The 23,520-nt window shown below is 52.1% G+C and overlaps 3 protein-coding genes across 11 annotated transcripts in view; 1 reads left to right on the forward strand and 2 right to left on the reverse strand.

The window, feature by feature from the left end:
- LOC105485731 (carbonic anhydrase 9) overlaps positions 1-4,728 on the forward strand; it is an 8,209-nt gene extending 3,481 nt beyond the window's left edge. The window contains exons 5-10 of one of the 2 annotated variants that reach the window (XM_011748167.3): positions 1,032-1,098; positions 2,397-2,554; positions 3,064-3,208; positions 3,324-3,350; positions 4,277-4,358; positions 4,490-4,728. In XM_011748167.3, the coding sequence (XP_011746469.3) occupies positions 1,032-1,098; positions 2,397-2,554; positions 3,064-3,208; positions 3,324-3,350; positions 4,277-4,358; positions 4,490-4,550 (540 nt within the window). In that variant the 3' untranslated portion in view covers positions 4,551-4,728. The remainder of the gene's footprint in view (positions 1-1,031; positions 1,099-2,396; positions 2,555-3,063; positions 3,209-3,323; positions 3,351-4,276; positions 4,359-4,489) is intronic. The other variant, XM_011748165.3, reaches the window with a different exon arrangement.
- Positions 4,729-5,600: 872 nt separating this feature from the next.
- Positions 5,601-14,252, reverse strand: LOC105485734 (tropomyosin 2). Of its 5 annotated transcripts, none has more exons than XM_011748178.2 (9): positions 13,899-14,252; positions 13,344-13,469; positions 9,229-9,362; positions 9,017-9,134; positions 8,852-8,922; positions 8,647-8,722; positions 8,071-8,133; positions 7,829-7,898; positions 5,601-5,752 (listed from the first exon to the last, which is right to left on the reverse strand). In XM_011748178.2, the coding sequence occupies exons 1-9, from the start codon at positions 14,010-14,012 to the stop codon at positions 5,670-5,672; spliced, it is 855 nt and encodes a 284-aa protein (XP_011746480.1). In that variant the 5' UTR covers positions 14,013-14,252; the 3' UTR covers positions 5,601-5,669. The 5 variants fall into 5 exon arrangements, 4 of the variants coding, with proteins under 4 accessions (XP_011746480.1, XP_011746478.1, XP_070934082.1 ...); XM_011748176.2 differs by lacking the exon at positions 8,647-8,722 and adding an exon at positions 8,315-8,390 and having other exon boundaries at positions 13,899-14,171; XM_071077981.1 differs by lacking the exon at positions 5,601-5,752 and adding an exon at positions 6,519-6,833 and having other exon boundaries at positions 13,899-14,170.
- Positions 14,253-21,864: 7,612 nt separating this feature from the next.
- Positions 21,865-23,520, reverse strand: part of LOC105485738 (talin 1) — a 34,963-nt gene continuing 33,307 nt past the window's right edge. For all 4 annotated transcript variants that reach the window (XM_011748189.2, XM_011748186.3, XM_071077982.1 and 1 more), the window contains 5 exons: positions 23,344-23,469; positions 23,153-23,215; positions 22,858-23,040; positions 22,577-22,705; positions 21,865-22,449 (listed from right to left, as the gene is read on the reverse strand). In XM_011748189.2, coding sequence (XP_011746491.2) covers positions 22,324-22,449; positions 22,577-22,705; positions 22,858-23,040; positions 23,153-23,215; positions 23,344-23,469 — 627 coding nt within the window. In that variant the 3' untranslated portion in view covers positions 21,865-22,323. The remainder of the gene's footprint in view (positions 22,450-22,576; positions 22,706-22,857; positions 23,041-23,152; positions 23,216-23,343; positions 23,470-23,520) is intronic.

Genomic DNA, 23,520 nt, shown 5'->3' on the forward strand with positions numbered 1-23,520 from the left:
CCAGGATTGTCTCGATTTCCTGACCTCGTGATCCACCCGCCTCGGCCTCCCAAAGTGCTGGGATTACAGGCTTGAGCCACCGCGCCCGGCCACTCACTGATTCTTTTTTTTTTTTTTTTTTTTTTTTGAGACGGAGTCTCGCTCTGTCGCCCAGGCTGGAGTGCAGTGGCCGGGTCTCAGCTCACTGCAAGCTCCGCCTCCCGGGTTCACGCCATTCTCCTGCCTCAGCCTCCGGAGTAGCTGGGACTACAGGCGCCCGCCACCTCGCCCGGCTAGTTTTTTGTATTTTTAGTAGAGACGGGGTTTCACCATGTTAGCCAGGATGGTCTCGATCTCCTGACCTTGTGATCCACCCGTCTCGGCCTCCCAAAGTGCTGGGATTACAGGCTTGAGCCACCGCGCCCGGCCTTCTCACTGATTCTTTAACACCAGCCACACAACGCAAAGTTCAGAGAAATGCCTCTGACATAGCATGTCAATATGTTCATACTCTTAGGTTTATAATGTTCTTAACATTAGGTTCATAAGCAAAATAAAAAAGAATAATAAATAAAAGAAGTGGCATGTCAGGACCTCTCCTGAAAAGCCAAACACAGAATGATGAAGGTGAAGGCAGAGGTGACACCAACACAAAGGTGTATATATGGTTTCCTGTGGGGGTTATGTATGGAGGCAGCAGTGAGTGAGACTGCAAACATTAGAAGGACCCAGGTCACTGAGAGCCTAGTATCCTTGTAAAGTGGCCTCTCTCCCTCCCTCTCCAGCTTGTCATTGAAAACCAGTCCACCAAGCTTGTTGGTTCGCACAGCAAGAGTACATAGAGTTTGAGTACTAATACATAAGATTTTAAGAGGGAGACCCTGTCCCAAAAACAACAACAACAAAAATCAACTACCATTACAATTTTACGTTCCCTCAGCATTTTCAGAGCTGAGGAATGGGAGAGGACCATGGGAACCCCCATGATGTTCTGGCCTTCAGCTATGGTCCTTGATACATGCACTCATCTGCCTTACAATGTCATCCCCCAGGAGGGCCCGGAAGAAAACAGTGCCTATGAGCAGTTGCTGTCTCACTTGGAAGAAATCGCTGAGGAAGGTCAGTTTGTTGGTCTGGCCACTAATCTCTGTGGCCTAGTTCATAAAGAATCACCCTTGGGAGCTTCAGGTCTGAGGCTGGAGATGGGCTCTCTCCAGTGCAGGAGGGATTGAAGCATGAGCCAGTGCTCATCTTGATAATAACCATGAAGCTGACAGACGCAGTTACCTGCAAACGGCTGCCTACAGATTGAAAACCAAGCAAAAACCGCCAGGTGCAGTGGCTTACGCCTGTAACCCCAGCACGTTGGGAGGCCGAGGCGGGTGGATCACGAGGTCAAGAGATCGAGACCATACCGGCCAACATGGTGAAACCCCATCTCTACTAAAAATACAAAAAAATAGCTGGGCATGGTGGGTGCCTGTAGTCCCAGCTACTCAGGAGGCTGAGGCAGAAGAATGGCATGAACCCGGGAGGCAGAAGTTGCAGTGAGCCAAGATCGCGCCACTGCACTCCAGCCTGGGTGACAGAGCGAGACTCTGTCTAAAAAAATGAGACAAAAAAACCACAAAAAACAAAAGAAACAAGACCAAAAAATGGTGTTTGGAATTGTCAAGGTCAAGTCTGGAGAGCTAAACTTTTTCTGAGGACTGTTTATCTTTAATAAGCATCAAATGCTTTAACTTTGTAAATACTTTTGTTGGAAATCTTTCCCTTCTTAGTCACTCTTGGGCCATTTTAAATCTCACTCTACTAGACTTTTAGGTTTCTGCTAGACTAGGTAGAACTCTGCCTTTGCATTTCTTGTGTCTGTTTTGTATCAATATTCATATTTATTTACAAGTTATTCAGATCATTTTTTATTTTATTTTATTTTTTATTTTTTTGTATTTTTAGTAGGGACAGAGTTTCACCATATTGGCTAGGCTGGTCTCAAACTCCTGACCTTGTGATCCACACGCCTCGGCCTCTCAAAGTGCTGGGATTCATTTTTTTATTTTTAATTCGCTCTGGGCTTAAACTTGTGACCCAGCACTTTATGATGGTACACAGAGTTAAGAGTGTAGACTCAGATGGTCTTTCTTCTTTCCTTCTCTTCCTTCCTCCCTTCCCTCCTGCGTTCCCTTCTCTCCTTCCTTTCTTTCTCCCTCTCTCGCTCCCTCAGGCCTCTTCCAGTTGCCCCAATGCCCAGTACTTTTTTTGAGTTATGTCTTATGGGAAGGGCCTGCACTTAGTGAAGAAGTGGTCTCAGAGAGTTGAGTTACCTTGGCTTCTGGGAGGTGAAACTGTATGTCTATACCCTGAAGCTTTAAGGGAGTGCAGTGTAGGTGAGACCCCAACATAGATCCTCTTCACAGGCTCAGAGACTCAGGTCCCAGGACTGGACGTATCTGCACTCCTGCCCTCTGACCTCAGCCGCTACTTCCGATATGAGGGGTCTCTGACTACACCGCCCTGTGCCCAGGGTGTCATCTGGACTGTGTTTAACCAGACAGTGATGCTGAGTGCTAAGCAGGTGGGCCTGGGGTGTGTGTGTGGACACAGTGGGTGTGGGGGAAGGAGGATGTAAGATGAGAAAGAGGAGAAGAAAGAAATCAAGGCTGGGCTCTGTGGCTCTCGCCTATAATCCCAGCACGTTGGGAGGCTGAGGTGGGAGAATGGTTTGAGCCCAGGAGTTCAAGACAAGGCAGGGAAACATAGTGTGACCCCATCTCTACCAAAAAAACCCCAACAAAACCAAAATTAGCGGGGCATGGTGGTGTGCGCCTAGTCCCAGCTACTCAGGAGGCTGAGGTTGGAAGATCGCTTGAGTCCAGGAGTTTGAGGCTGCAGTGAGCTATGTGATCCCACCGCTGCCTACCATCTTTAGGATACGTTAATTTATTTATAAAAGATACCAAGGGGCCGGGTGGGGAATACAGGAGATGGAGGATGGAGCCCTGAGGTGCTGGTTGTGAGCTGTCCTGGGACCCTTGTTTCCTGTCATGCCATGAACCCATCCACACTGTCTACTGACCTCCCTAGCTCCACGCCCTCTCTGACGCCCTGTGGGGACCTGGTGACTCTCGGCTACAGCTGAACTTCCGAGTGACGCAGCCTTTGAATGGGCGAGTGATTGAGGCCTCCTTCCCTGCTGGAGTGGACAGCAGTCCTCGGGCTGCTGAGCCAGGTACAGCTTTGTCTGGCGTCCCCCCAGCCGGGGGTCCCTTATCCTCCCATGTGTGTGCCAGTGTCTGTCATTGGTTGTCACAGCCCGCCTCTCACATCTCCCTTTTTCTCTCCAGTCCAGCTGAATTCCTGCCTGGCTGCTGGTGAGTCTGTGCCCCTCCTCTTGGTCCTGATGCCAGGAGACTCCTCAGCACCATTCAGCCTCAGGGCTGCTCAGGACCGCATCTGCTCCCTCTCCTTTTCTGCAGAACAGACCCCAATCCCAATATTAGAGGCAGATCATGATGGGGATTTCCCCATTGTCCCCAGGGCCTAATTGATTAGAATGAAGCTTGAGAAATCTCCTAGCATCCCTCTCCCCAACCCCCGCCCCCCTTTTTTTAAAGACAGGGTCTCACTCTTGTCCAGGCTGGGGTGTTGTGGCATGATCATAGCTCACTGCAGCCTCGAACTCCTAGGCTCAGGCAATCCTTTCACCTAAGCATCTCAAAACACTGGGACTGGCCGGGCGCGGTGGCTCACGCCTGTAATCCCAGCGCTTTGGGAGGCCGAGGCGGGTGGATCACAAGGTCAGGAGATCGAGACCACGGTGAAACCCCGTCTCTACTAAAAATACAAAAAATTAGCCGGGCGCGGTTGTGGGCGCCTGTAGTCCCAGCTACTCGGGAGGCTGAGCCAGGAGAATGGCGTGAACCTGGGAGGCGGAGCTTGCAGTGAGCCGAGATCGCGCCACTGCACTCCAGCCTGGGCGACAGAGCGAGACTCCGTCTCAAAAAAAAAAAAAAAAAAAAAAAAAAAAAAAAAAAACCACTGGGACTGTAGGCATGAGCCACTGTGCCTGGCCCCAAACAGCCCTTTTACTTGGCTTTTAGGAAGGAAAAACGGTGCTTATCTTGCCCCTTCTTGTGTATCCACCCTCATCCCTTGGCTGGCCTCTTCTGGAGACGGAGGCACTGGGGGCTGCCTGAGAACTTGGGGCAGGGGTGGTGGAGTGCACTGAGGCAGGTGTTGAGGAACTCTGCAGACCCCTCTTCCTTCCCAAAGCAGCCCTCTCTGCTCTCCATTCCAGGTGACATCCTAGCCCTGGTTTTTGGCCTCCTTTTTGCTGTCACCAGCGTCGCCTTCCTTGTGCAGATGAGAAGGCAACACAGGTATTACACTGACCCTTTCCTCAGGCACACCCTTCCCCAACCCTGTGTGGAGTCGCTTCATAAAAAGTGCATGCAAATGAGCTGCTCCGGGGCCCGTTTTCTGATTAGTCTTCCCTGTTGTGTACACACAGAAGGGGAACCAAAGGGGGTGTGAGCTACCACCCAGCAGAGGTAGCCGAGACTGGAGCCTAGAGGCTGGATCTTCGAGAATGTGAGAAGCCAGCCAGAGGCATCTGAGGGGGAGCCGGTAACTGTCCTGTCCTGCTCATTATGCCACTACTTCCTTTTAACTGCCAAGTAATTTTTTAAAGTAAATATTTATAATAAAATATGTGTTCGTCACCTTTTTTCCCCAAATCAGAAGGATGGTATTTGAATTTCCTATTATTATTAGCACGAACTTAGTGGTAATGCATTTATTATCTTACAGTTCGGAGGTCAGCAGTCAGATGTCAGTAGGGCTTGCTCGTCCTGGATGCTCTAAAAGTAGAATGTTTCCTTGCCCTTTTCAGATTCCAGGAACCACCTGCATTCCTTGGCTCCCAGCCACTTCCACACATCACTCCAATCTCTTGCTCCCATTGTCACAACTCCTACCTCTACACTTGACCTCCTTGTCTCCTTAAGAACCCTTGGGATTACACTGGGCCTATCTAGATAATCAAGGATAATCACCCCATCTCAAAATCTTAATCACCAAGTTTCTTCCCATGTAAGGTAAGAACAATGCACAGGATTAGAACATGGACATTTTGGAGAAGGGGAATATTCTGCCTACCACAGATGCTATCAGGAAGAGGACAGAAATGACTGATACTGTTGGGATGGCTGTGTGTATGTGTGTGTGCAGTGTATGTGTTGAGGGGTAGGGCAGACAGCAGCCCAAGGCTTAACATCACACTCAGGCTTTTGGGTTTTCACCTTGCTCAAAGAAAATGTGTCACCTCTTGCAGTTTTTGCTTCAGGATGTGCTGTCTGGCCCAGCTGGCTGCTGGAACAGGGCGGTGCTATGGATGGCAGCTCCTCAGGCTGTAGGGCACAAGGCCTACGATGTCCCCCAGTTTTGTCAGACTTCCTGCTTCACACAGCCTGTTCACAGCCCCTCCTCAATGAGCCCAGGCCCCCCATCCCAGTTTCCCCTGAAAAGGAAGTCCTAATGCAGAGCAAGGACCCAGGCCCTGCTCATTCAGGGGTCCTTCAAACTCCATTGCCAACACCAAAGAAAGGCTTAAAGGGCCTTGAGAAGCTGGTATCATCAGTTTTATTGGGTTGGGGCAGCAGCCACAGCCTGGCTGTGGGTGGGGCGGGCCCTCACAGGTTGTTGAGTTCCAGCAGGGTCTGGTCCAAGGTCTGGTGAATCTCGACGTTCTCCTCCTTGGCACTGGCCAAGGTCTCTGTGAGGGGAAGCAGCAGGTGAGGGAGGAGGGAGACACAAGGGGGAGACGTAGGGGGGCAGGGCCAGGGGAAGGTGACCTATAAACATTGAGTGGGTCAGGAGACACAGGAAGATACATGCATTCAGGGACCTCAGGGCCCCATGGCAGGGACAAATGGATGGACTGACCAGGATGAGAGCAACAAGACGGACATGGATGCCTCACTCAAGGCCTTAGGGTCATGGAGGTGGGGTGGGGAGGCCTGAGTCATAAACTACTTTATCCTCCTCTTTAGAAGGTTTAAGAAAGTTGGAGACAGAAGGTAAGACAAAGACTGCGCCAGGAAAGGAAGGGCCAGACAGACTTGAGGTAGAAAACAGACCTGCCGCTGCAGTGAAAGCCCCATGTTGCAGATATCCAACATTTTTTCCAAGCTCCATTCCAGACCTTTTGCAACCTTCTTGCCCTGTCCTGCACCTCACCACCCTACTTCCTTTCCAGTCACTCTGTTTGATCCTGGAACCCCAGCTAAGTGCTCTGAGGTCAGTGATTGGCACCAGAGGGGGTCATGGTTTGACGGGGCTACACGTGTCCACATGCAGCGGTGAGTCAGAGAGCGACAGCCAGGGAGTGCCTATGCAGAGGGGTTTCAGTGTGGGCCATGGTGTTTTGTGGGTGGGCTCAGTGCAGGGGCTGGGGGTGTCAGTAAGAGTCAGGGTGTCAGGAGTGAACCAGTGCTCCGTGGTGGCGATAGAGGTGCTCTCTGGAGGGCAGGAAAACAGCATGGAGACCAAGTTCAGAGTTTATTAAGCAGCAAAGGGGGGTGGAGGGGACAGGTAAAGGATGAAGCCAGTGCCAGAGTGGGTGGTGGGCATGATAGGGGCTCTCCCTAGGCTGCTCCCAGCCTGGCTGTGCAATGTTGGCAATTTCTGCTCCTCCTGCCTGCTCCCCTCCCCATAGAGAGAATAGAAAGGAGAGGAGAGAAGAGGGCTGAGGTGGCCACGCTGGCGTGGGGCTCAGAGGGAGGTGATGTCATTGAGTGCGTTGTCCAGTTCCTCGCTAATGGCCTTGTACTTCATCTTCTGGGCATAGACTTCATCTGGGGGGGTCCAGGGAGGCAAACAGGTGGGAGTGTGGGAAAGGGAGTGGAGGGAAAGAGGAAGGAGAGAGGGCAATGGAAAGAAAAACAGAATCAGAGGTGCACAAAGACAGAGTGAAAGAGGGAGGCCAGGGAACAGGTTGGACGGCTGTCGGGAACTCCTTCTCCCCATCTCTACCCCATCTCTTTTCTGTCCTTCTCTGTACCCCAAATTGGCTCTACCCACAGAAGCTCCTGTCTCCCCAGGGAGCTGTGGGCACAGTGCTCTCCACAAGCAGAAGTGCTTGCTTTGCAGGAGAGGGAGGGTGCTGGAGCCAGAAAGCGCAAACCTCCTAAAGCCGGAGGTAAAACTGCAGCTGCCTGAGAAGGCTGGAGGCGAGAGAAGTGGGAAAGTGAAAGGGTTATCACAGAATAAAAGGAAAGGCAACTTGAGCCACAACACCATTAACAATAGAAAGAGCCAGACTCACAAATATCTGGATGTTTGCTTTTGCCAAATCTAGCTTAAAACAGTGTTTTCTATGAGTGTTGTCATGCAGACCTAGATGTTCAGTCCAATAGCTCTCTAGTTAATAAGCCAGTCTCTGAGCTAGAACTCTACTGCGTTACACTCGGGGACGCAATTGTCTATATGGGTGCCACTCAGAGTGTGGCATGAGGACCAGCAGCATCGGCAGTACCAGAGAACTAGCTAGAAATGTAAATCCTCCAGCCCAAAGTCAGCAATCTCTTTGGGGCAGAGCCAAGAAATCTGTTTTTAAAAATCTCCCAGTGATTCTCATGCATGCTGAAGTTTGAGAAGCACTGGAGTTGTTGTGCAGCTACAATTACTACAATTACTTGAATTGTAGACGTGGCCCACAGAGCTGGGGAGTTGGTAGGGTCCTAGGTGGTCCAATCCTAGTTTACTGGTAGCAAATAAAATGGGATGAGAAGGTATGGGACAGACTGATAATCACGGCAGGTGTGGACCTACTTATAAAGGCTTCTTTTACCTTCTAGGTCATCAATGGTTTTCTCCAACTTTGCCACAGACCTCTCAGCAAACTCTGCTCGGGTCTCAGCCTGGGGGTAAAGGCAGGGTGGGAGAAATGGCAAAGAATTAGGCCCTCCCACAGACTACTGCCTAAGTCAAGCTTCTTGCCCATCCCAACCCTCAAGTGTCCTGCCACAGGCTGTCTCTGGCAAGGACTAGGGTGGCTTGAGGGGAGACTGGGAACTGGAAGAGGACTCTCACCTCCTTCAGCTTCTCCTCCAACAGTTTGATCTCCTCTTCATATTTATCTTCTTTGGTGGAATACTTTTGGGGACACACACCGGCCATCAGTACAGCACCACCACAGATCCTTCATTTCTCCATTGTACCCCGTAGGCTCCTGGCCATCTTGCCTCTGTTGAACACCCAGCCCCTCCCTGCCTTGGGCCTCTCACCTCCCTCCCCTGTGGGACCCCATCCTCACTGCCCCTCTGCTCCCGTCTACCTTGTCCGCCTGGGCCTCCAGGGATTTCAAGTTGTTGGTAACAATTTTCAGCTCCTCCTCTAGGTCCCCACATTTACTGCAGGGGGTGTGTGGCGGGGGGGGCGGGGTGTGAGGGCACAGCGAAGCCAGACAGTGGAGATGGCACAGCGGGGGATGGGTGGAGGAGAGAAGAGAAGAGCAAAGTTGTGAGAGTGATAGCAGGCAGGGCTCAGAAGCCCCAGGCCCTTCCTGATCCCCAGCAGCTGAGAAAGAGCAGTCTGCAGTGCTGAGACGGAGGGAAGGTGAGCTGAGAGAAGGCGCCATTGCCCAGAAAGGTTCAGAGGGGTCGCTACCTCCTCCTCTGAGGCCATCAGGGACTTGAGGGCCTGGTCCATGGTTCGAAGTTCCTCCTCCAGCTGTCTGGCTCGGCTGGGGGCAGCGGGCAGGGGTCAGAGAACAGGGCCTGTCCCTATAGCCCCAAGCCTAGGACGCTACCTCCCCACTATGTGGAAGGCCCCAGGGCCAATGGGCCCACTTGCCACCCCAGGGTATCTTTACCTCTCAGCCACCTCAGCTCTCTCCTCCGAGCGCTCCAGCTCTCCTTCCAGGATCACCAGCTTCCTGGCCACCTGAGGGAAGTGAGAAAGAGAGGGTAGATCAGTGGAGAAGGACTGGGCATGTTGCAGGCTGGGCAGCGAGCAGGCAGAGGGGCAAGGCTGTCACCTCTTCGTATTTGCGGTCTGAATCCTCAGCGATGTGCTTGGCCTCCTTCAGCTGCATCTCCTGCAGCTCCATCTTCTCCTCGTCCTTCATGGCCCGGTTTTCAATGACCTTCATTCCTCTGAAAGACAGGGAGAGGGTGAGCGTGGGGTCAGGATTAGCAGAGACAGGCTCCCTCCTCCTTCCCGGACCATCCTCTCCAAGGCCCCAACCACCTCTCGCTCTCATCAGCCGCCTTCTCGGCCTCCTCCAGCTTCTGCAGGGCTGTAGCCAGGCGCTCCTGGGCCCGGTCCAGCTCCTCCTCAACCAGCTGAATGCGGCGGTTCAGAGAGGCCACATCTGCCTCAGCCTGTGGGTCAGAGGTCAGGTGTCAAAAAAGCCTCGTTAGCCTTGGATAAGGATCAGAGAGGCTCCAGAGGATGGCAAGATTCTTCTCAGAAAGAACTGAGGCTTCCTGGTTTCTAGACATTCTATGTAATTTTTTCCCAACCAATCATCTTCTCCCCAGACTGTGCTCCAGTAAAAATGTGCATTTGGCCGGGTGCGGTGGCTCACGCCTGTAATCCCAGCACTTTGGGAAGCCGGGACGGGTGGATCACGAGGTCCGGAGATCGAGACCAGCCTGGCTAACACGGTGAAACCCCGTCTTTACTAAAAAAATACAAAAAACGGCCGGGCGCGGTGGCTCAAGCCTGTAATCCCAGCACTTTGGGAGGCCGAGACGGGCGGATCACGAGGTCAGGAGATCGAGACCATCCTGGCTAACACGATGAAACCCCGTCTCTACTAAAAAAATACAAAAAACTAGCCGGGCGCGGTGGCGGGCGCCTGTAGTCCCAGCTACTCGGGAGGCTGAGGCAGGAGAATGGCGTAAACTCGGGAGGCGGAGCTTGCAGCGAGCTGAGATCCGGCCACTGCACTCCAGCCTGGGCGACAGAGCGAGACTCCGTCTCAAAAAAAAAAAAAAAAAATACAAAAAACTAGCCGGGCGAAGTGGCGGGTGCCTGTAGTCCCAGCTACTCGGGAGGCTGAGGCAGGAGAATGGCGTAAACCCGGGAGGCGGGGCTTGCAGTGAGCTGAAATCTGGCCACTGCACTCCAGCCTGGGCAACAGAGCGAGACTCCGTCTCAAAAAAAAAAAAAAAAAAAAAAAAAAGCGCATTCAGGCCGGGCATGGTGGCTCACGCCTGTAATCCCCGCACTCTGGGAGGCCAAGGCGGGTGGATCACCTGAGGTCAGGAGTTTGAGAGCCACCTGGCCAACATGGTGAAACCCTGTCTCTATTAAAAATAAAAAATTAGCCAGGCATGGTGGTGGGCACCTGTAATTCCAGCTACTTGGGAGGCTGAGGCACAAGAATCACTTGAATCCAGGAGGCGGAAGAGTTGCAGTGAGCTGAGGTCGTGCCACTGCACTCCAGCCTGGGTAAAAAGAACGAAACTCCGTCTCAAAAAAACATGCATTCCTTGCTTGACGAGCTCCGCTCCCCTGCTGCAGGGCCTCTCCTGCACCGTGCACAGTTAGTTTCCCAAAGGTCACCTGCACACGAGTCCTCCTGTTCCCTGTGAGAGCACTTCAAGTGCTGGGGCCAGGTCTGATGCAGCTCTGATTCCTACACAGCAAAGCCTGGCCCAGGTAAGGGGATGGGGAAAGAATCAGGCCAACCAGACGTCACTGCTGCTAAGAATAGCCCGTCACAGAATCAAGCTCAGTGATGCTGGGCATGGTGGTGCACGCCTGTCATCCCAGCTACTCTGGAGCCTAAGGCGGGAGTTCAGCTTGACCCTAGGAGCCCAGCCTGGGCAACATAGCAAGATCCCATCTCAAAAAAAAAAAAAAAAAAGAATCAAGCTCAGTGATGTAATCTGTTATCAGCTGCAAGGCAGACTCCCAGCAAGAAGCCCAAGAGCAGGCCTATAAGGGACACCCATGGCTGTAGCAAGGGGCTCCCTGCCAAGGCCAGCAGAGAGCTGGGGGCAATGCAGGGGCAGTGTGAGAGATGTCTACTCAGCCCCTGGGCTTGCAGTAGGAGGCAAAACCATGGAGGTTTTGGAAAAAATTCATAAAAACTGCTCAAACACTGAGAAAAAGGGCAGAGCAAGGCAAGTGCCAATAAAGGAAAATGAGAGGAGCAGCGCAGCCTGGTGTTAAGAGCATCAGCTCTGAGTCAGACTTGTCTTTGAGCCACAGCTCAGCCACTCAACACTTGTGTAACTGTGGGCAACTTATTTAGCCTCTCTAAGCCTCAGTTTCCTCCTTCACAAGTTGGAGTTAACAATAACAGTTCCTTCTTCTTAAGGCTGTTCTGAGATAATCCAGTGTTTCTGATACTCAATTAATCAACAGGACCCCCAGTGAGGTCCATCAAACTAAACAGGTTCTCTTACTCCATGCTACATTCACTGAATTGGGATGTGTAGGGTGGGGGCTTGGGAATCTTCTCTTTTTTTTAAAGCCCCCTAGTGATTTTGATGATATACCAAGTTTGGGAAATCGTAAAATAACATGCAGAAAGCACTGAATACATTGCCTGCACAGGGTCCATATTCCATAAATATTAGATTATCCCCTTTCTCTGTCACAAACAAGGACACAGAGACCCTGAGATTTCAGAGTGGAGAGGAGAGAGGACCTGTGTAGGGGAAGGAGGTGGAGGGAGGGGCTGGGGGCAGCACTTGGACACAGCATAGGAAGCAGGTCCTTGGTAGGACTGTAGGGCAGGAGAAACAGCACCACATATAGAGAGTAGATGGTAGCTTGTCTTCCAGGTGCTGAAGGCACCTGGAGCTTGGCCACCTAGAGTGACAAGGGCCCATCATGGGCACAGGGCCGGATGACTCAGTGTGGAAGGATTCTGGGGACAGCATTGGGGGTTGGGAAGAATCACTGTGGGGAACATTGGAGGACTACCCTAGAGAGAGGTGAGACTGTAAAAGAAAAACTCTTCATGATGGTGGAGTGACAAAAGACTGGAAAGTTTGGGAAGGTCCTGAAGTCCTCATCATGGGACTGATATGTGCCATTTCCTGCCCCTCAAGCTCTTCCCAGTTACAGGGGCTGCTCTCTAGCCACAGGACAGGCACTACTGTCCCCATTAGAAAAATGGGAAGCAAGAGAGAGGGAGAAACTGAGGCACCATGTAAGTTGAGTGCTGTGTTCAAGGTCACCAATAAGCTTGGGCAGTCTTTCCTATCTGCTTCTGGTGCCGTGGCTCTGCCTCCCCACCTCTGTCCCTGTCCCCCCCGCCCCTCCAGCCCCAACCAGCTCCTTGGGTTTCCAATCCTGCCTCCAGCTGCACTGGGCCTTGGTTATTTATAGAGTGTCAGATGCCCAGGGTCGTCTGTGCTAGCAGCTGCAGGTCAGCTCCCTCCCAAGTGCCAGGACTGGTGGAGAACCAAAACTGGAGGCTGGAGGTCACAGAAGCCCAACCCTGGGGGGCTGGGAACATGAGCAGTCGACACAAACAGCAATGTCATCTCTGATGTTCAGACCATGCTTTATGCTAATCTAACCATAGGTTCATCTTAAAACAATCCTGGGTGGAAGGAAGATGGGGAAACTGAGGCAGAAAATGGGGAAACTACCATGTCCAAAGCCATATGGCCATTCTCCTACCTTAAGGAGGGGGTTGGGAATGGCAGGAAGTGAAGTCTGGTTGGGGTTGTGGGTGGGCAGAGAAATCTCAGGGTAAATAACCTGTCCAGGTAGCTGCTTTGGCATCTGTGGCCCTGTCCCTCTGCCCTGTGGCCTGGCGTGGTCTCCAGGCTGACAGCTTAATGAGGGTAAATGAGGAGCCATTAGAAACTGAGCCGCTGGGGCCCCAGGGCACAGCAGGGCTGTAGAAGCCAGAGGTCAAGGCCAGGGAATTTCTAATGGCCCCTTAGGGTTGTAACTCAAGTGAGGCCTCATCTCTGGATCCCTCTCCCTCCTCCTGCCTGCTAGTACCTCACACCCACATCCCCCCACCCCCAAATGGCTGCAGTCTCCTCTCCAATTTCAGCTGGAGGATTAATTGAGGTAGATGGTAAATTCTTATACCTTCCACCCCCACAATGACTCACTGCTTGATCACTGTACATTCTAAAAGCTGGAACCAAACAGAATTACAGGGCTAAGTCCTCTGGGGGGAGTGGTAGGTGGTTTTGATTTATCCACTGTCTTGGATTACTTGTGTAAGGTTACCCTAACCCTGGTTACTGAGATGAAACCATTTATTTCCTGGTGCTGGGGACACAAGGGGATAAGGTGCCCCTAATCCCCTTATTCCCATACCTGGGGGGCCCCTCCCTAGTGCCCTAACTCCTCCCATTGTCCCCCAAGTCCACACTCACATCAGTGGCCTTCTTCTCGGCCTGCTCCAGTTTCTCCTGGGCCTCCTTCACGGATTCAGAATACTTTTCCACCTCATCCTCTGTCCCCTTCAGCTTCTTCTGGAGGGCCTGCTGCTCCTCCTCCAGCTGGGACAGAGGGGACTTGGTCAGCCAGGCTGGGAGGGGGCCCAGGCCCAGAATGGAGACACGGTGCGTGTAGGGGCCCTACTAAGATTTGGAGGCTACTGAGATGGAAGCGAATAACAGAAGAGGGACAGTCCAGTCAAGGGTGCTGGTGGGACTTGTACAGAGAAAAAACTTCAAGCTCCAAGGAGCAGGACCAACCACGCTCAGCAAGGGCAGGAGTGGAAATCAGGGTCCTGAGGCTTCCCCAGGCTATGGGTAGGGGAGATAAGCGGCTCTGGCGAAGGCCCTGAGGGTAATGTGAAGGCCCAGCCCACACACTGGGTGGGAGAGAGCCCTGGTGGGCAGGCCCAGGGCTGGGGGACCCATGGCAGCAGCCCACCCCTGCCCTTGGCGCGGGGGAGAGCAGGCTGCATTGGGCCCGGCCCTAACCTGCTTGCAGCGGTCCTCAGCTTGTTTCTTGTCGGCTTCGGCCTGCTCGGCGCGGTCGATGGCGTTCTCCTTGTCCAGCTTCAGCATCTGCATCTTCTTCTTGATGGCGTCCATGGCTGCGGTGGGGGGTGGGCAGGCCGGCAGGCGGTGAGGACTGGACGGACTGGGCTGGCTGAGCGGACTGGGTGCACGGGTGACAGGCGAGGAGGACCAAGCGGAGCTGGGACGTCCCGGCCGCGCGGGCGCCTAAAAGGCAGGGAGGGACCGGGCGGGGCCGGCAACCAGGACCCTCCCCCACCTCGGCCCAAACCTTGTAGGGGCAGAAGTACGGCCCGGCCGGGGGGCGCGCCCGCCCCCTTCGCCCACCCACTGGGGACCGCCTCCCTTGGGGTCCCGCCCCCATTCCCCTCTTCCCCGCCAGCCGTCGGAGGAAAAAGTAGCAGAAGGTCGGCTGGAAAAACTCCGGCGCTGCGGAGGGGAGGGGACCTTTGGGCTGGGGGCTCCGTGCTTCCTCTGAGTGACAGCCGGACCCAGTGGCAGCTGCGGCTGGGGCCCCTGGGGCTATTTCGGGGCGTGAGCTCACGGCAGCTGCCCAGGCGCAGCGACCGGCGTGCCCCCCCTCAGCTGCAGCAGCCGCTACCCTTAATTTAGAAGTTTCCTGCAAATCCCCCTGGATTAAATGTCTCTTGGGAGGCGGAGCTCCTCGGCAATTTGAGTGCCTCAGTTTACCCAGAGTCCCTCTAAGTTTGCGTTATCGACGTGGTGGTAGTAGCGGAGTCTCATCGGGGGCTTGGGGAAACTGAGGCAGGAGGCGAGCCCAGAGCCCCGGTCGCGGTGCGGAGTGTGTCCGGGCTTGCTGCCCCCGGGACCGGCCTGACCTCTCATCCCCTCGCCTCCCCTCCCAGCCCCAGCCCCTGGAGCCAGGCCCTTCCTGCGAGCGCCCGGCGGCTCAGGACCCAGCTCCCCGCCCAGCCCCCCACGTGTCCCGCATATTTTCCACGCGGTTGCGGCTGGGCTGGTCACCGCGCGTTCCCCGCCCCCGCTCCCACCCGGACGGGTAACGAACCCCTCCGCTCCGCGCCCCCGGCTCGCCTGGCCCCACTCCCCTCCGCGCGCCCTCCCTCTCTTCCCCCGCTCCCCGCGGACGCTCCCCTCTTTCCCAGTGGGCCAACTTTATGCTGAAATTTCTTTTCTGCCCTTTTTTGGGATGTTTCCCCATTGGGAGGCGGAGTCGGGCTGGGGCGGGGAAGGCGTAGGGCGAGGCGAAGAGTCACTGAGCTGCGGGGCGTAGGGGGTCCGGGGCGAGGTGCCTTCTCCGACCCAGGCCGCCAAAGCAGTTCCGGAGCCGGGTCGTGGGGTGCGGGAGTCGGAGGTGCGGGGCGCAAGGGTGTTTGTTTTCGTTTTTCCCTGGGGTGGGGTGAGGGGAGAGGAAGTGGAGAGCCGCCCGGAGGAGGGGGAAGGGGAGGAGAGAACAAGCGGAGGAAGCCGGGAGGGAGCTGCTAGCCTCGCCCCTACCCTCCAGTCGTAGAGGGGCGGGAAGCCTGGATTTTGCAGTGGACTGGGGACCGTGGGAACCCGAGGCTGCGGGCCGGGGCGGTAGGGAGGAGGCGTGGAAATGCATTCAGATCTGTTTAGCTGCCTGCTAGCCACACGGAGAGCAACCCTGGCCTGACCTGGCAGTGTTCCTCTAACTCCATGGAAGACCCCTCATCCACCAGTAGCCTATGCTGGACCACTGGGTTTCCCCTGCCCTTCGCGTCTCACATCCCCCTAATCCTGGAGAGGCTGCTTCTACCAATGAGGTTCCTCCTCGGGTCGGTCTGGGCTGGCTTCTGGCCGCTCCTTATGCATTCTCCAGTCTAAGTGTTTTGTAGTTTTACTTCTGGTTCCTCCATTCATTCATTCATTTGACTGTCCCATGACATTGTTGTCAAATATCTTTTTAAAAGTTAATGCGAATATTATCTAAAATCCTCCAAACCCCTCCCTAATCCCTGTTCCCCCACCTTTTTTGAGACGGGAGCTTGCTAGATTGCCCAGGCTGGTCTTGAATTTATGGGCTCAAGTGGTCCTCCCGACTCGGCCTCCTGAGTAGCTGGGATTACAGGCGTGCGGGCACCCTGCCTGTTTTGAGGAGAAAAAAAAGAATCCACATTTCTTAATATGGTATAGAAGCCCTGCTGTTTTGGCTCTTGCCTGCCTCTCCGGCCTCATCTCCTTCCATGCCCAACCTCACCCCCAGTATTCAGACTTGTACCTCATGCTGCATTCGTAATGAGCTACGTGCAGGAGCTGGAAATAGCCATACTTTTCTTAAAGCTTCCACAGTTTATGCATTCTGTTCCCTCTCCCTAAAATGCCCTTCCCCTTGGCTGATTCCTAGTGGCCTTTAAGACTCAGATCAAATGTCAGCTTTTCTGGGAAGCCTTCCCTGGCCACTACTCTTCCCACCGCCTCACCTAATAGGTGCGTGTACTTGGTGCGGGCTCTCACCCTCATCCTAGGCCCATGGTATAACTGTTCTTATACCGGTTTGGCGCCTCCGCCGGTCTGTGAGTCCTCAACAGAAACGATTGTTCTCAATTCTGAATCCCCAAGGCCTAGCACAGCACCAGGCATAGAGTTGGCACTTCATGAACATTTGCCAGATGAGTTTTTTATGTACCAGGTTCTGGGTACTTTTCAAATACACTAATATGGTGTGGGTCTTTTGGTCTTAGAACCCTTCACACTCTTAAAAATTATTGAAGACCCCCAAACAGCTTTTTTGTTGAAGTGGGTTATATCTACCAATAGTTGCCATATTAAAATGAAACTTGAGAAAACTTTTAAATATGTATCAATTCGTTAAAAATAACAAAAATAAACTCATTACACATTAACCATGTTAACATAATGTTCTAAATGAAAGATAACTATATTCTCATTCTCCGAATTAATGAGAGTATGGAAATTATTTTACATTTTTACAAATCTCTTTACTCTCCGGCTTCCAAGGGGACAGCTGGATTCTCAATATCTCCTTCATATTTGATCTGTTGCTTTATGTTGGTTACTGAGACATATGAAGAAAATCTGGTCTCACAACAGGTAAGCAATTGGAAAGATTTATTTATTTATTTATTTATTTAATTTATTTTGAGACAGAGTCTCGCTTGGTTGCCCAGGCTGGAGTGCAGTGGTGCGATCTTGGCTCACTGCAACCTCCGCCTCCCAGGTTCAAGCAATTCTCCTATCTCAGCCTCCTGAGTAGCTGGGACTACAGGCATGCACCACCATGCCTAACTAATTTTTGTATTTTTAGTAGAAACAGGCTTTCACCGTGTTGGCCAGGCTGGTCTCGAACTCCTGACCTCAAGTGATCCGTCTGACTTGGCCTCCCAAAGTGCTAGGATTACAGGCGTGAACCACCAAGCCTTGTCTATTTATTATTATGATTATTATTATTTGTTTTTTATTTTTTTGAGACAGTCTTGTGCTGTCACCCAGGCTGGAGTGCAGCGGGGCGATCTCAGCTCACTGCAACCTCTGCCTCCGAGATTCAAGTGATTCTCCTGCCTCAGCCTCCTGAGTAGCTGGGACTACAGGCATAAGCCACCGCACCCAGCTAACTGTTGTATTTTTTTGTTTGTTTGTTTTGTTTTTTTGAGACAGAGTCTCGCTCTGTCGCCCAGGCTGGAGTGCAGTGACACAATCTCGGCTTACTGCAACCTCCGCCTCCCAGGTTCACACCATTCTCCTGCCTCAGCCTCCCGAGTAACTGGGACTACAGCCATCAGCCACCATTCCCGGATAATTTTTTATATTTTTAGTAGAGATGGGGTTTCACTGTGTTAGCTAGGCTGGTCTCGAACTCCTGAACTCAAGTAATCTGCTTGCCTTGGCCTCCCAAAGTGCTGGGATTACAGGTGTGAGCCACCATGCCAGGCCTGGCCTATTTATGATTTTTTTGAGACAAGGTCTGGCTCTATCACCCAGGCTGTAGTGCAGTGACACAATCACGGCTTGGCTCACTGCAGCCTTGACCTTCTGGGCTCAAGTGTTCTCTCCGACTCAGTCTCCTCCAGTAGCTGGGACTACACATGTGCACCATCATGCCTGGCCTTTTATTTTATTTTATTTTTTTAAATAGAGATGGTGTCCCACTATGTTGCCTAGGTTGGTCTCAAACTCCTAGGCTCAAGCTACCCTCCTGCCTCAGTCTCCCAAAGTGCTGGAATTACAGGCCTGAGCCACTGTGCCTGGCTGATAATTGGCAGTTTCTTAAGGGGCAGTTGCCATGTAGAACCTGAAACAATATCAATGACCTTTTTGTACTGTTAAACTAAAATCCATTGTTTTGGCCGAGTGCGGCAGCTCACGCCTGTAATCCCAGCACTGTGGGAGGCCGAGGTGGGTGGATCACCTGAGATCAGGAGTTTGAGACCACCCTGGCCAACATGGTGAAACCCTGTCTCTACTAAACCTACAAAAATTAGTCGGGTGTGGTGGTGGCACATGCCTGTAATCCCAGCTACTCGGGAGGCTGAGGCAGGGGAATCACTTGAACCTGCGAGGTGAAGGTTGCAGTGAGCCGAGATTGCACCACTGCACTCCAGCCTGGGTGACAGAGCAAGACTCTGTCTCAAAAAAAAAAAAAAAAAAAAAAAAAAAAATCCGTTTTCCTGAACTGCACCTTGATTGGATCTTTTACCCATGCATGATTTTGTAACATCGTGCATTGGTCATATGAAAAATAATTGATTCACTGAGCTATGCAAATCTTCCAAATATTAATGTTTCATTATTTAAAAAATCACAATAGGTTTCAGGCCAGGCGCAGTGGCTTATGCCTTTAATCCCAGCACTTTAGGAGGCCGAGGTGGGTGGATTGCCTGAGCTCAGGAGTTCGAGACCAGCCTGGGCAACATGGCAAAACCCTGTCTCTACTAAAAATACAAAAAGTTAGCTGGGTGTCGTGGCGGGCGCCTGTAGTCCCAGCTACTCAGGAGGCTGAGGCAGGAGAATTGCTTGAACCCAGGAGGTGGAGGTTGCAGTGAGCTGAGATTGCACCACTGCATTCCAGCCTGGGCAACAGAGTAAGACTCTGTCTTAAATAAATAAATAAATAAATAAATAAAAATAAAATAAAAAATCACAATAGGTTTCAACAGTAAAGTCTTTGTTTTTCTTCATAGTATTATACTGGAGAACAGTAAAGTCTTTAAGTTTTAAATTTTGGAAAGCTGTGAAGCTCATGTAGCAAATACAAGTATTCGAAAATTCTATTTTTCACTTGAAAGCCTGAACTGTATCATTGGCAACAAACACTGCCAGATTTTTCCCTGAAGTGACAGACTTACTTTTTTTTTTTTTTTTTTGAGACGGAGTCTGGCTCTGTCACCCAGGCTGGAGTGCAGTGGCGTGATCTCGGCTCACTGCAAGCTCCGCCTCCCGGGTTTACGCCATTCTCCTGCCTCAGCCTCCCGAGTAGCTGGGACTACAGGCGCCCGCCACCTCGCCCGGCTAGTTTTTTGTATTTTTTAGTAGAGACGGGGTTTCACCGTTTTAGCCAGGATGGTCTCGATCTCCTGACCTCGTGATCCGCCCGTCTCGGCCTCCCAAAGTGCTGGGATTACAGGCTTGAGCCACCGCGCCCGGCCGTGTGACAGACTTACTTTGTTCCTTTTTATAAAAGTTCTGCCAGCTACCTAAGTCTGATAACCAGTTTGTCGGTCATTCTTTTGAGTAAACGTGGCATTCCACAAACAAGCAGCTAGTTCAGCTCGGAACTCAAAGAATGGTCTAAGTTATTTTCTCCTGAAAACCATCATACCTTGGTATGCAAAATGCCTTATGCATACTTCCCACTTTATCAGACAGAATGTTGAAAAGACTTTTCCTGCAGGATTAAGGTTTAATTAAATTAATACATTTAGGCTGGGCGTGGTGGCTCACGCCTGTTATCCCAGCACTTTGGGAGGCTGAGGCAGGCAGATCACAAGGTCAGGAGTTTAAGACCAGTCTGGCCAACATGGTGAAACCCCATCTCTACTAAAAATACAAAAATTAGCTGGGCATGGTGGCATGTGCCTGTAATCCCAGCTTCTCAGGAGGCTGAGGCAGAATTTCTTGAATGGGGACCCAGGAGGTGGAGGTTGCAGTGAGCCGAGATCATGCCACTACACTCCAGCCTGGGCTACAGACCAAGACTCCGTCTCAAAAAAAAAAAAAAAAAAATTTTTTTTACTTCATCAAGTACATTTTTTTTGAGTCTTTCTCTGTTGCCCAGGCTGGAGTGCAGTGGCGTGATCTCAGCTCACTGCAACTCTGTGTCCCAGGTTCAAGCAATTCTGGTGCTTCAGCCTCCCGAGTAGCTGGGATTACATGTGTGCGCCACCATCCCCAGCTAAGGAAAATAATGTCTTGGTATTGTTATGAAAATAATTTTGACCTATGGACCCCTGAAAAGGTCTTAGGGAACCCTAGGGGTCTGAGGACCACATTTGAAGAGTTGCTGGTCTAATGGGTTTTAAAGCCTCTCCCCAGATGGCTCCCAAGGTATCACTAGTGAGAAGTATGTGATTGGTCCCAGTTCCTGAGGACATGACAAGGAAATGATAACAGGAGTAAGCAGTTGTCCTGGGCTCATAGCTGGAGTTCAGAGTCTGGACTACCACTTGTCGGGGAGGTTGTAGAAGGGATTTGATCTCCAAGGCCCTCAACTCATACTATGACATTGAATCTAGGATTAGGGAGCCCCTGCAGTATGTACTGGAGTTGCCAGTCCTCTGCGTCAGAGAAGTGATAATACATCTAAATTTTCCAGTGCTTAGCACAAGCATGGCTTAGTAAATATTAAATGAATGAATCACAGGTGATAGGAGTGACGGTAGGAAGTTGGCACCATCTCTAATGGGCTGTCCTAGAGTTTCATCTACTTTATTTCTTAGAGAAGGGCTCTCACTCCATCACCCAGGCCGGCGCATAGTGGCACCACCATAGCTCACTGCAGCCTTGAACTCCTGGTCTCAAGCAGTCCTCCTGCCTCAGCCTTTTAAGTAGCTGGGATTAGAGGCTCGAGCCACCGTACCAGCTACATTCCATCTACTTCAAGCTTTCCCTAATGTGGTGGGAGTAGAAGGTGTTAGTAGCAGATGGGTGGTGTTTGTGTTCTACTTGAGGAAATAATGTACTAGGCGGTAGTGTTGACTAAAGAATCATGCATGAAAATAGAGGCCAACCTGAGATGACTGTCAGAGAGTCCATGCATTATGGGCAGTGTGGGTGGATGAGGACATGGAAGCACACAGCATCCATCTTCCGGACTGGCTCCTTCCACTGACCCACCAGATTAGCAGGGCGGCTGGAACAGGGCTGCTAGCACCTGCCTGGCCACTAGGGGAGCTCTGCCCCTCTAACAATAAATTCTCACACCTGGGTCAAGCTTTTCCCTTTTAGTGATTCTCTAGGCAGGAGTGCCCCAACCCAATCAAGAGTGGTGCCTACCCGAGGCAGCCTCAAGTTGGGATTTTTTTGTTTGCTAATGGCTTCAATCAATTTTGTGGCCATAGTTCTCTTAGGCTCAGACACTTACAGGCTTATTATTTTTAGCAAAGCTTCTTTTGAAAATTTGAATTTGGTCAAGGACTGGATTTGTTGACATACCCTGAGTAGTCATGAAGAACAGAATGTCCTGGTAGCCACAAGGAGCTGTAGTAGCTGCTGTCTCAGCAGCAGCAGAACAACACTTTGTGAGGCTTAAGTGCTGGCCAGTGAGGTGAGGATAACAGGAGTATGACTTCTCAGGCACAGCTTCCCCAATGGATAACTTTAGGGGTCTGGGTGCAAGGATGAAGCGACCTCAGGGGCAGACTGCCAGTCTTCTCTCCCATTTCAAGCCGGATCAAGGAGGGTGACAGAACTCAACCCCACTCTCTCCCCTACTGCCCTGGGAGAAATCTTCTGTCTCCCTTGAAGCCAGGCAGAGGTTGTAGGTAGAATCATTTTTATTGGAACATGACCTGTTTGGGGCTTACAACTCTGCAGCCCCCATGGGTAGCTGGGGGTGGGGGAAGATAGTATCAAAAAACGATGAAGAGAGCTGATGAGGCTGTGGGGACTGGCTGGAAGCTGCTGGCAGGGTGGAGTGGGCTGGGGCCCTGGCAGGTTCAGATCGAGGTACAGCAGCGTTAATAATACTCTTGGAGCGTTAATACTCTGGGGAGGGGCAGGCACTTGGGGGGCCCTAGGGCATGAAGGCACTTGGGGTTAGGGAGGGGAAAGGGGATGTGCTGCGGGATTGGGCGGGGCCAGGCCCTGGGGTTTGGCAGGCACTTTGGGGAGTGCTGGGGTTGGGCAGATTGGGCCCTGACAGCCCAGAAGGCTTTGGTAGTGGCAGGCAAGAGTCTCTGGGCTGGGTCTGCGTTAAATAGAAGCGGCTTCTCTAGTGCTCATCTCGAAGCTCTGAAGGCAGGAACTTATACTGCTGCTGCCGGATCTGGGCCAGTTTCTTCCGCGCCTCTTCTAGCTCTCGTTCCTTCCGAAGCATCTCTTCCTGTGCTGCGATGATCTGAGGGTGGAGATCAGGGACTTAGTTCAGTGAGGATGCACAGCAGGGGCATAGGGAAGTTGGGACCAGTACAGACAACATGACTGCCCTCCTGACAGCATCCCTCAGTGTCTGGGGTGAAGCTCACCTGGGCAATGCCGCCGACCATCTTCTCTTTCACCACCACTGTCTCATTCTCCTGCTCTTCGAAGGCTGCAGCCTTTTGTGCTGCTTTCACCAGGTTATCTGAGGCTCGCTTCACTGCGTTGCCAGCAGCCTGGGCAGAGAGAAAGTGGCCTAAGTTGAGAACTCAGGTAGGGGGTCCCAGTTGAGACAGTCCCTCAATTCTCTCATAGAAACATACATCTCGGGAGTGACAGTTTGAAGCAGTATAGCCCAAGGGACAATGGGATGGCTCAGGGTTCTCACCTGAAGTCGTTTCATTGCCTCCGAGTCCTGGTCAGCCTTGACCTTGCAGGCCACAAGGAGCTGGGCTGTGGAGGCAGCTACCTGCTTGGCTGATGAGATGAGCTTCTCCTGGCTAGCGTGGCCTTGCACAGCTGCATTGGCTGCCTCACACAGATTGTTGGTGGCCGCAGCCACCATCCGGGCCTAAAGCAGGGAGAGTTTGCTTAAAAATATGTCCCTTGCCCTGGTCCATCCCCACTCCAGCCTTTTGAAGTCTCTCAAACTGAAAGAGACCTAGCGGGTATTGCACACTTACAGCAGAAATGAGGCCCTGAGACCACTGTCCATCGTCCAGTGCATTGGCTGGAATGGCACCCACCTGCAGGAAGGAGAAGAGCCTGCTTAGACCTCCATTTTCCTCACTTCAAAGACTCGTTGGCTATGGATGTGGGTGTGGACATCAAAGTGCCGACCCCTCCCCATTCTTGTGGGTATTTAAACACTCACCTTCCCTTGGGCCACTAGTTCTCTCTGGGCAGCCGATGCAGCCTTTACCAGTGCACTGGTGGCTGCTGCAATGGACTTGGCAGCTTCTAGTATCTGTTCCTCAAAGTTCAAGGACTCATCTGCCTCCTGCAATAAGCAAAGGTTGCAGAGAGAGATGTAAAGTCAGAGATGGGGCGG

The sequence above is a fragment of the Macaca nemestrina genome, chromosome 14 (assembly GCF_043159975.1).
Source record: "Macaca nemestrina isolate mMacNem1 chromosome 14, mMacNem.hap1, whole genome shotgun sequence".
NCBI classification, from domain to species: Eukaryota; Metazoa; Chordata; class Mammalia; order Primates; family Cercopithecidae; genus Macaca; species Macaca nemestrina.

Bases quoted from the DNA above. Each gene is read 5' to 3' on its own strand.
- LOC105485734 (XM_011748178.2), bottom strand. From the start codon at position 14,012: ATGGACGCCATCAAGAAGAAGATGCAGATGCTGAAGCTGGACAAGGAG. The intron at 8,923-9,016 runs GTGACAGCCTTG...CACTTCCCTCAG, and splicing joins CAGACCGCAAATACGAAGAG to GTGGCCAGGAAGCTGGTGAT. The intron at 7,899-8,070 runs GTGAGAGTCCTC...CTTTACCCCCAG, and splicing joins TGGAGGAGAAGCTGAAGGAG to GCTGAGACCCGAGCAGAGTT.